The sequence below is a fragment of the Dermochelys coriacea genome, chromosome 10 (assembly GCF_009764565.3).
Source record: "Dermochelys coriacea isolate rDerCor1 chromosome 10, rDerCor1.pri.v4, whole genome shotgun sequence".
NCBI classification, from domain to species: Eukaryota; Metazoa; Chordata; order Testudines; family Dermochelyidae; genus Dermochelys; species Dermochelys coriacea.
Window position 1 is genome coordinate 80114289 of NC_050077.1, and position 12055 is coordinate 80126343.

Consider the following 12055-nt stretch of genomic DNA (forward strand, 5'->3'; position numbering starts at 1 on the left):
TGATAAAAGAATCAGAATCGTGCATATTACACAGAATAGCTTAGTAATTTTACCTGTCCACCCAGCAAGACAGCAACAATAACCAGTGACAGCATCGCACCCATCTGCATGGCTACAGTCACAGCGTTCACTGCAATTAAGACCATATGTTCCATCCTTCCAAAAACATAAATTTAAAAGCGCCTTAGTAATCAGATTTTGGTCCTTAAATGTGCACAATCATCTATCATGCCCATTTTAATGCTAAGTTGCATTTTTTTAAATTAACATGCAATCTTCTGGGTGAAAAAACATGATGCCTACCACTTCTAAAAAGAAAAAAAAACAAACTCAAAACACAAAACAATGTTCAAGAGACAACGCAGACTACATGGTCAGAGCTCAGATAGCATGTAGTACAAAAGGTAACTAGTCTACAAGTCTGTGGGAGAGAGATAGCTCAGTGGTTTGAGCATAGGCCTGCTAAACCCAGGGTTGTGAGTTCAATACTTGAGGGGGCCATTTAGGGACCGGGGCAAAAATTGGGGATTGGTCCTGCTTTGAGCAGGGGTTGGACTAGATGTCCTCCTGAGGTCCCTTCCAATCCTGATATTCTATGATACTTGACTACTTAGACCTGTGATCTGTTATTTACAGATTACTTTCTTGATTCCTCCATTAGAACATGACAAAAATGTTCTATCGTATATTCTAGGAGTGCCATACACATCATCTGGGAATATTATTGAAAACAGATGCAGGTGTACTCTACTAATACTTACAGGGCAGGCCTGATCACAGTACTCTCCTTGCCATCCAGGCGAACAAAGACAAAACCCATCCACTGGATTGCAGGCTGCCCCATTGGCACAGTAACATGTCTGGTTACAGTTTAGACCCCAAGTTCCACTTGGACATGGAATGGAGCAGTCAACACCCTGCCATCCTAAAGAGACATGCAACAGAAAAAGTTCGGTGAGGGTTCCTCAACTGTCATTGTTAGAAAAAGAAAAATGAACATAGAGCTACAGGCGTCCATTTGCAGTATTACACCGTTCTCTACAGCCAGCAGGTTAATAAGCACAGCTTGTAACATGTGCACTTTCCACACAGATCGAATGGCCAAGTTTCTTTGTTGCACCTAGGATCTGTAAGGTGCAATAGGGCGGAGGTGGCAGGGAGGAAGAGCACAGAAATTGCAGCTCTCTGATTCTGGCTGGCCCTGGCATATGTTAGCACACCCTAGGATTAAGGTTTGCCTTCTGTTTCTGACTCCTAAGGGCCAGGAGTTGGGTGGGGGAAATATAGGAGACAGCTATGCTGGAAAGAAAACAAGTACTTGTGGCACCTTAGAGACTAACAAATTTATTTGAGCATAGTTGATAGATTTCCACTCCATACGGCTAAATTCAGTGCTTTGCATAATAACAGGTTTCAGAGTAGCAGCCGTGTTAGTCTGTATTCGCAAAAAAGAAAAGGAGTTCTTTTGGCACCTTAGAGACTAACAAATAACAAATGCTCAAATAAATTTATTAGCTATGCTGGCTGCACCAGCTGTGGAGATCTGGTGGCTCTCTGGCCCCAGCACTGCTAAGGGTCTGAGGCAGGGAGAGAATCTGGAACAACCAAGACCTTTTGCATACTGAAGAGCTGGTATACAACATAAGCAGAAGAACTGCTACATGACACTGCTGGTTCTTTACATTCTATTTTTGTGGGAATGCTCTTTAATATAAAGCAATACACACACACACACACACACACGCACGCCATTGAGGCTCAGATCTTTACTGCCAGCCACGCAACAGCATTCAGTACGCTGCCACTATATGTAATGGAGGTTAGCAGAAATACCATGGTTTATGCACTGTAGTGAAATGGAGTTATACAGTGATTGATTAATTCCCGTTTGAAATGCCAGCTTTTATTATTGTGTGCAGCGCTGTTGTAGCCATGTTGGTCCCAGGATATTAGAGACAAGCTGGGTGAGGTAATATCTTTTACTGGACCAACCTCTGTTGGTGAGAGAGACAAGTTTCAAGCTTACATAGAGCTCTTCTTTGAGTCTTTATTATTCTTTGCTTCAGTGCTGGTTTAGGGCTCAAGCATGCCATATGAGGCCATACAGGCACAGCTGCCTGTCACGGGCAGTGAGAAAATGCACAGTCAAAAGAGGGCTTGGAGAAGGCCCTGTGGGTCAGGAAGGTAGAAAGCCTCCCCTGAGCACAGGCAGTGCATACTCACTGCTATCCCCACGGAGGCGGTGCCACAGTCTGCAGAGAGGTGTGTGTATCTGCAGGGTGGCTCTATGGCAATGCTAGCCACACCAGGTCCAGTGTTTGGAGAAGCACTAGGATTGCAGTTGTGGAGGTCTCTGGATGGAGGGAGGTTCCAGTTACCTAGATGGGAGCCAGCCTCACTCAATCAATATTAGCAGGAAGTTAACTGGGTAACAGCACAGGGCTAGCCTGGCTCAGCCCTGGCTCGGCCACACAGCGGAATAAGGGGAGGGTGGAAGGCCATCTTTACTCCCGGGCTCAGATTATGGGAGAGCACGAGTACTCACCCTGAGATAAAGTGGCAGGAAGGGGCAGAAGGTATGGGGATTTGCCAGCCAGAGCAGCAGTCCAAGTGCACACCGGGGAGCAAACTGCTACACAAGATGCAGAGCGGTAACTAATTGCCCCTAGAGCAATGGCGGGGAGGAGGGGGGAGTTGTGACTCAATCACAATTTGTTCTTTGGTCTGCTAGAGAGGCAGTGCAGCTCCACACCACCACTTTGTCTGGGCAGATTGTCAAATGCAATCTAGCCCGTAGTGAACCCTGCCATTTCAGACTCTTTCAGAAACACATGGAGACAGTTAATAATTTACAAATGGAACACACTGGAGCTGCTGACTGCGCAATTCAGCTTAGTTGCAAATCAATTACAATTTACATACAGTTGCATTGTTATAACTTAAAAGGGACAGTGACATTTACAGCACCCAGTGCAACCAGTAGCCAACTCTTCAATCTGAATTACATTTACCTTCTTTGCAAAGACACAAGCCATCCACCGGGGAACATGCACTATCATTTTTGCAGTTACACACTGATGAGCAGTTGGCTCCATATGTTCCGGCCCCACAAGTAATGGAGCAGTCATCTCCCTGCAAACCAAAATAAAAACAGTGTCAGGCAGAAAAATATGGATTTCAGGAAATTCTCATCTGCACATAAAGGAGGCTTTCACTTTCAGCAAGATACACAGCATACTAAGACTTGATAGCTTAGTCTTCAGTGCTTGAACGGTCACCACTGAGTCCTAGGGTTATGATGCAATCAGTGGTTTGATTGACTTGGAGGAAAGGGACAAGTTTCTGGCAGCCATACAACAGGAGGTATGAAAGTTCCAAAACCAAACTGCCTAGAACAGATGTTAGAGCATTAACCAAAACATCGCTTACAAAACACTAATCACAAAACACACAGAGTCTGAAGCTCTGCAGAGCTCGGTCGCATCTGAGCTGACACAAAGGCTCCAAAGAAAGGATTTTTCAGTAACCGAAGCCTAAGAGAGCTCATGTGTATTCATCCACCACAGATCGTGGGTGTGAAAAATTAAGTAATAAAAGTCCATTAGACCTTCACATTGATACCCTAACCTAGCTGGCGTGTGCATTTGTTCAGGGCCAGACTGTGACGTTCGACAGAGTCCTGAACAAGAGGTGATGTGTAACCTGAATTGCTGGAGAAGCAGCTATGGATGCATTGTGACGCAGACACCTCTCTGGGTTACAGCCCGGCCCGTTTCTGCACAGCTCTGGGGTAGGGACTTTAGTAATTTGGCCTGCACCAGTAGCAAATTACGGTGTTCCCTGAGCTGTGTCTGTTGTACTGGCTGGCAAGTAGGGGGATGGAACCAAGACTCTGTCCGTACCCTCTTCACCTACTGTAGCAAAGGAGTAAAATAGTGAGCAGTATCCCCTTAGTCCTGTATGCCCAGACCCAAGATCTGAGAAGCGCGCGAAAATGCACAGGGAAAGCATACTCCCTCTGCTACTCCCTTGTGCAGGAATGTTGTGTAAGTCACAATCGAGCTTTTACACTGAAGCTCTTCTTCAGTGAATTCAATTAGAATATGTAGTTATCAAATTTATTTGCGCATAAGCTTCCGTGAGCTACAGCTCACTTCATCGGATACATCCGATGAAGTGAGCTGTAGCTCACAAAAGCTTATGCTCAAATAAATTTGTTAGTCTCTAAGGTGCCACAAGTACTCCTTTTCTTTTTGCGGATACAGACTAACACGGCTGCTACACTGAAACCTGTCAATATGTAGTTATATGTCACAGAAAGCCACCATGCACTGCACTGACACCCACATCTTAGTTAAAGATCAAAGGTGCAGATTTCATGTGTGTATGCCCAGGAGAAGAACCATCTCTCCTTTGATGTGACTGTGCATTTATCAGCAGATACAAATGTACAAAATGTCAATTTGCTTAAGTTCTAAAAAAGTACCACCTCACTGGGGGAAACTACGTTTTACAGCACTAAGCAGCAAATAAAATATAAAAAGGAAATAGGGTCAGATTTTATAGTACTACAAATCCACAGATGGTTAAGAGAATTTCCAGCTTTCTATTGTACAGTAAGAGACTTCAAGTAAAAGACTTTCGGCCTTTCTGTTGTACAGAGCTGTTGTACAGCTTTCTGTGTCAGCTATCTGATGGTAGCTAAACCATACAAATATGCTCTGTCCAGAAGCAAATCTTGTAGTCTAATTTTTTAGCAAATGCAGTGTTTGTAAAAGGTGATGGCTTTGACCTCAGTTGAGAGAGAGACAAGACCCCCAAAAACGCTTGGCTGTAAAGAGGAGCCGGTTTGACAGCTAGGGTTTCTGAAGTGCTCTCTTCACCCCACTGCCATATGTGCCTTCAGACTGATGTGGGGGAACCGGGTGTGGATCTGGATGTTAGAGAGGCATTCAGTCTCTATACCCGGTCAGTCCTTCGCCCTTCTGCTGCGAGTGACAATGAGGTGGCCAATTAGTGCCACTTATAGTCCCGTTTGTTGTGATGTGGAAATTAGAATGAGATTTCCAACTCATTTCACACAGGATATGGAACAGCCAGTGGTTACTGCTAATTTTTGATTACTACAACCTGTGCTGGATTAGAACCGGTGATCTAGAAGTAAAAATGATTTCCTTGTCAAAAGAAAGAAAAGCAGAGCTATTTGTAAAGTCTAGTGTTCAGTCACCCCGCTGTGGCAATATAGGGCCTGGATGTAAAATGCTCCAGAAAGGAGGATGAAGGTGTGGCCTAGAGATGGAATGTCGGGACTTTTGGTTCTGCTGCGAACTCAGTGACTATGGGTATGCAGATGTAACATGCCCCTGTGCCAGCTGTTCAATGGATACCAAGGGGCAGATCCTCAGGTGGTGCAAATTCCCCAGACTTTTGCAGAGTTATCGCAATCTGCACCAGCTATAAGTCTGGTTCCAATAATATGTCCCTACTTTGAGTCACAGGAGTGAGGGGTGTAAATGTTTATAAAGCACTTGGAGCGCCTCAGAAGAAAAGTGTTATACAAATGCTCAGTATCATCATGACAATTCAGCCTTTACTCTGAATGTCGTTGGGTTTTGGGGAGCATTATGGTATGTAATTTAAGTATACTGTACTTTGTGGCTTAACCACAGTTGGCCACTTTGTCCCTTCGCAGTTGTACTTATTGTGTGAACAACCCTGAATTAAAAAAACAAAACAGAACACCTTGTCTCCCCCACCTAGCTGGCTTAATGAGATTTCTCTCCCTGGTTATAGCTAGCCAGACCTCCAGAACACTCGCTGAGTGACAACTGCCACATACACTTAACTTCTTAATTATATAATAGGAAAATGCACTTGAACTGTAGCACTGGCACTAAGATATTATTAATTATAAATGCAGAACCAGTTATTAACATTTTGAACTTGATATGGGAGAATGACCTGTGAATTAAATACATTAAGGTACTGTTAAAGATATGTAAATTCTGTGCACCTCTTCCCACCTGCCTCACTGGATAATATTGCAGTACATTTCTATCCAGTTGTTAATGAGTTATATGTTCCATTAAACTGGTATCAAATGTTGTTTATTGGATCTTCCCTCTTGCAATATGGTACTTTATATTTCTATCCTATTTAGTAAAATTAATCAACAGCTGTGCACCTTATGTTGATTATTCTTTTTTTTCCTGTGAAGTTCGGAAGGTTAATGAGTGTAGTGAAAAGCCTGAATCTGGTATGTGAGATGGGAAGGAATAGCTAATTCAATCAAATGTATACTCCGGAAAACATTACAGCTATATTAAAAAAATCTAGCTATAAATAACCTGATATTTAACATCTCTCTTCCAGAGTGATCCACATGGACATCATAAACTTTCAGAAGTGCTTAATTTGTTTGCTCCAGTATTTCAAGTTGAAGTTGGACTATAAGGTGGATAGAAAGCTGGCTAGATCGTCGGGCTCAATGGGTAGTGATCAATGGCTCCGTGTCTAGTTGGCAGCTGGTATCAAGCAGAGTGTCCCAAGGGTCGGTTCTGGGGCCAGTTTTGTTAAATATCTTCATTAATGATCTGGAGAATGGTGTGGATTGCACCCTCAGCAAGTTTGCAGATGACACTAAACTGGGAGGAGAGATAGATATGCTGGAGGGTAGGGACAGGATACAGAGGGACCTAGACAAATTAGAGGATTGGGCCAAAAGAAATCTGATGAGGTTCAACAAGGACAAGTGCAGAGTCTTGCACTTAGGACGGAAGAATCCCATGCACCACTACAGACTAGGGACTGAATGGCTAGGCAGCAGTTCTGCAGAAAAAGACTTGGGGGTTACAGTGGACGAGAAACTGGATATGAGTCAACAGTGTGCCCTTGTTGCCAAGAAGGCTAATGGCATTTTGGGCTGTATAAGTAGGGGCACTGCCAGCAGATGGAGGGACGTGATCGTTCCCCTCTAGTCGACATTGGTGAGGCCTCATCTGGAGTACTGTGTCCAGTTTTGGGCCCCACACTACAAGGAGGATGTGGAAAAATTGGAAAGCATCTAGTGGAGGGCAACAAAAATGATTAGGGGACTGGAACACATTACTTATGAGGAGAGGCTGAGGGAATGGGGATTCTTTAGTCTGCAGAAGAGAAGAATGAGGGTGGGATTTGATAGGTGCTTTCAACTACCTGAAAGGGGGTTCCAAAGAGGATGGATCTAGACTGTTCTCAGGGGTAGCAGGTGACAGAACAAGGAATAATGGTCTCAAGTTGCAGTGGGGGAGATTTAGGTTGAATATTAGGAAAAACTTTTTCACTAGGAGGGTGGTGAAGCACTGGAATGCGTTACCTAGAGAGATGGTGGAATCTCCTTCCTTTGAGGTTTTTAAGGTCAGGCTTGACAAAGCCCTGGCTGGGATGATTTAGTTGGGACTGGTCCTGCTTTGAGCAGGGGGTTGGACTAGATGACATCCTGAGATCCCTTCCAACCTGATATTCTATAATTCTAAGGCTCAATTCATCAAAATGTATGCCCTGTATCCATCTCAATTAAACTTTATGGCTTTAAGAGTCAAATCCAACTCTCACTTACGTCAATGGAAAGACTCTGACTGGCTTTAACAGGAATTGGATCAGCCCTAATTCAGAAAAATGTAGCATTAAAGTCCATCTCCCCTTGTAAAGCACTGTCTGCCTGATTCATGTCCTCTCACTTCTCACATCATCTTCTTCAGGCCCAATCCTGTGAGATACTGAGCACCTCAATTCAACAGGAGCTGAGGCTACTCAGCACTTCTCGGTGTGCTCAGCAACTAATAAGAGCAGGCCCTTCATTTGCTCTAATTCTTAACATGATGGGAACGTCACAGTACACCAAGCATACGCACATGGGATGTCTGGCACTAATGACGCCGAAGAGTTGACTTGTAATCAGAATGAATAGTTGATTAATAGTACCAATAATACAACCCTTCATCTTCAAAGCACTGTAATTGTTGCTAAAACTAAATGATAGGCTTTTACAGCACTGGGCAGAGATTTGGGCATGCAACGCTCATTATTGTTAATTCACCCCTAAGTATTGATAGGCTAGGTCCAAGGAACCAAATTCCATCAATAATACAAGCTGCCAGTTCACATCCATCAGCATCAAATATTAATAGACTCATGAGGGCCAGAACATCCATCTTCCCAGATGGCAGTCGATAACATGTCTTGTTTCTGTTCACAAGTAAGGTGGAGATTTTCTTTCCCAAAAACAGTTATTGTAAAATGGGAAGTAGAGCTTAAAAACACACCAAGGCTTTAAGTGCTATTGTGTGAACAAATTCTGGATCCTTAGAGAAATAAGCACTTTTCCTCTTCATGATTGCCTTAACAGCATGTGTAAGCTTATCTGTTTCTGTTAAAGGCATGCTCTTGCTATACTTTAAACAATGGCTCTCACATTTTAAGGGCCTGTTACAAAGCTCATTGAAGTCCACAGAAAGACTCTCACTGACATTAATGCTCTTAAATGCCTAAAAAGCAGACTTCCAGGGGAAAAAATATTGGAAATTGGTATCCAGTATTCTGATGCCAGTTGTGATTCTAAAAATGAGCAACTGTGCAAGGCACAAAGATGTGGCCATAATTAGTGGATTTGTATTATGAACATTTAAGAGATGAGAAATTAAAACTTTGAAAAGTGGATAAAATCCAGCGGAAAAGTTTACACTGCGGGACCAAACCTGGATCCATTGAAGTCAATGGGAAAACAGAAAATCAATTTTCCACGGCTTCTGAAATGCAGAAGGCTAACAGTGTTGTTATTGAATGTGGCCTTAAGTTCACATTATAAAAACCTAGGTAACAGTTTTGTATAAGTGTTCTTAAGGTCTACGCAGCGCCCTCATCTCCTAGCAGAGTAAATAGGAATTGAGGACATTTACTGTCCCATATATTTGGACCAATAATAAACTGTACTCACTATATGGCTAATTTGATATTCTGAAAACTGAAAGATTTACAGAATTTTTTATTGCACCATGTGAGTTATATATGCAGCTCCTATCAACTGCAACAGGGGATATCCCATGCAGAGGCCCTCAGATTTTACAATGCATGCACAAAATAGATGGAATGGTTGCAGAACGGCATGTACAGTGCATTAGGTATGTAGAGATAAACAGATCAGGAAGACAAAATATGGGAGCTGTTTGTGGCTGGTGTCTGTGTGTCCAGATAAGCTGATTGCTATGGATTTACTTTATCAAAGTACATATTTATATGTGCATATATACATAATAAGGCACACCAACATGCTGGTATACAGGATCTGTGCACTGGTGTAGATCACAGATACAGCTCTGTAATATTTACTTATTTAATTGTGACATTTACAATCAACCCAAAGTGGTTCTCTCCAAACATTCCCCCAAGGTAAACATATGGTATCTAGCAAAGTGAACTGGCGGAACTGACTAATTTCCCTAATGACATTCCAATGGAAATTTTAATGTGCTCTTCTTAGGCACATTAACAAAAATATGAAACTTTGAACTTTTTATCTGTTTTCTCCTCCACCCCAGACTCCAGCAATTTATTCATGACCTTACAATACAACATCTTTAGTTTTCCAGAAACAATGATGTCCTCCGGCAGAATTCCTTTCCCCTCTGGGCGATACTAATTACTCCCTGCAGATGATGTTATTGGTGCTAATGATAAAATGCAGAAAAAGGTTAGTGCAACAACCATAAGGTTCTTATTACTAGTATAATCTAGGGTTTAAATTTGCAGATACTCTTTGCTCCTGAGAAAGGACACATTTTCCTTTACTCGGTTTGTTATGTCATTTGATGTAGCTGTGCCAAATATTTAAATGCACGTACATACTACAGTAGCCACTGGGAAACCTTTTCATTTCATCATTTCACCCTTTCCTTCTCTGAGATGGGGAGGGGATGGGAGAGGGAGGGTGATGCTTGTTTAAAGAGGGAATTTAGTGCTCCTGAAAGTTACAGGGCTTGACAGTACTGGAGACTGAAGTCCTTTATTTAGTCATAAAGCAGTTTCAATATAGCATCAGTGAAGGCTTCCCCATTCTACTCGTCTGAGGGCATCGTATCTCTTCTGGAGACATCAATTCTAGAAGCAAGGAGTTAGTTCAGTTTCTCCACAACCAATCCTGGGGCTTTCCAGCAAGACTAACACAATACCAACTAGTGCCACATGTGGCGGTGATGCATTTGGATGTGGGTGTGATGTGTTGTTTTTTCTTCTAAAATCTGGCTTTTTTTTTTATCCCTTGCTGTTTAAATTACATCCTCTTACACTGATTTACCAATGGATGTAACTGACATTGTCATTTACATCACCTCTGAATTTGTCCTAATATATTAATGTATACAGTAAATCTGCCTTCCTGGTAATAATTCTGAAATTTAGTTTATTGTAAAAGGGTTTTAGTGAAACAGAAACAAAACAGAAAGCTTGATTTCCTGGAAAGGATTAGTCAGCAAAATAAAACATACTTCGAGTCCTGTTAGAAGATATATTGTGAGATCTGAGATACAGGTGCATAAATCCCAAAGATCAGAACAAGGAAGTACTGGCTACATTTCTAATGGTGCAACAACCAAAGCCCCTGCTGTGCATAAACAAAGCAGAGAGAATTGAGTGTGGAAACTGACAACAAAACTATACATAATTTGGTGGGTTTTTTTTCCAGTGTAGTCTGGATTACATTGTATCTAATGATTTTTTGTGAATTGGAGCCCAAATGGTTTTTCTATGGGCCTATTTCTGCCACTTTACTCATGGTGAGCAGTACTTTACTCCACAAGCAGTCCCACTGAGGAAAATGGGCCAGAATCTCAAATGGGGCCAAACTGTGTTCTGAGCTACCTTTCCAATCCCCCACTGGGGCTGCTTGATTTCCCAGTGTCAATTAGAGCAGCCTAAGGGCTGCTTTAGGTACACCAGCAGTTCCCTACAGATGTGCCAGTTTCTGGGGATTGCCATAGCACAGGCTATTCTGGCCACACTCTGTCCAGTGCTTAGCACTAACACACCTCACACATCAAAGGTGGGAAATGTTCTGGCTCAATGGAATTGCTCGTGGCATGAAGTAATGCTCAGTGTGATTAAAGGGCGGCAGAATCTAGCCTTATGTGATTTTTTCTCCCCTTCACATCATCAGTTACAACAAATTTTCAATACAAATAATTTATTCTGCATATGGGCCTGATTCCAGCAGTAGTTTTATTCCCATGCTCCAAATCACCTAGATGTGCATGTTAAACAAAATACATACAAAATTTAACAAAGATAATGGGCCAGATCTGGAGCTGGTCTAAATCAGCATTGCTCCATTGACATCAATGAAGCTAACCTAATTTACACCAGCTGCCTCACAAGGGAGGGTGGAGAAAGTACCTCTGGCTGCTCCATGAGCTGATTGCCTGCCTGGCTCTGGAAGCCCCAAGGAGAGCACAACAGAAGCTCACCTAGCTCTGACCAACCTCAGGGAGTGCCTAGTAAAGGATGGCTTCCTTTCCTCACATCACTGCCCAGGGGAAGGCATGTAGAGGGGAAAATGAGAACCAACCACCAGCTCCCTGATTCTCTGAACTAGCCCTGCCCTGGTTAGCTCAATCTAACTTTAAGAAACCATACCACCTGCTGAGGATAACCAGAGCACACTGCACTCAGCCATCCCACTCTGCTCCCTGGACAAGGAGGAAGATGTAGATGTGGGAGCTGGCTATGCCGACTCTGCATCTCCAGTGAACGCCTCCATGTGGGGAAAATCCCCATCTGGGAATTAGGAGTAGCTCCTGCTCCCTTTGCACTGCCTAAGTGGCACAAAGGAAGGGGCCCAGGACAAGGATCTGCCTCCAAGTATTGATTGCGGCCTCTTGCCTTTTTGGAACTAGTACATTTGGCCCCCAACTGAGAAGGCTGCTCAGCTCTGCAGTAGGGAGGTCAGCATAAGCAGAGCGCTAAACGTACCACCTAGCACTTGATAGCGTCCTGTGGTTTTTGCAACACTTCCTGGAGGTTCAGA

General features: G+C 43.1%; 1 protein-coding gene across 4 annotated transcripts in view; it reads right to left on the minus strand.

Annotated features, from left to right (window-relative positions):
- MEGF11 (multiple EGF like domains 11) overlaps nucleotides 1-12055 on the minus strand; it is a 384734-nt gene that overhangs the window by 86520 nt on the left and 286159 nt on the right. For all 4 annotated transcript variants that reach the window (XM_038420566.2, XM_038420568.2, XM_043493760.1 and 1 more), the window contains exons 12-14: nucleotides 3012-3132; nucleotides 762-925; nucleotides 54-156 (exon numbers count right to left, since the gene is read on the minus strand). In XM_038420566.2, coding sequence (XP_038276494.1) covers nucleotides 54-156; nucleotides 762-925; nucleotides 3012-3132 — 388 coding nt within the window. The remainder of the gene's footprint in view (nucleotides 1-53; nucleotides 157-761; nucleotides 926-3011; nucleotides 3133-12055) is intronic.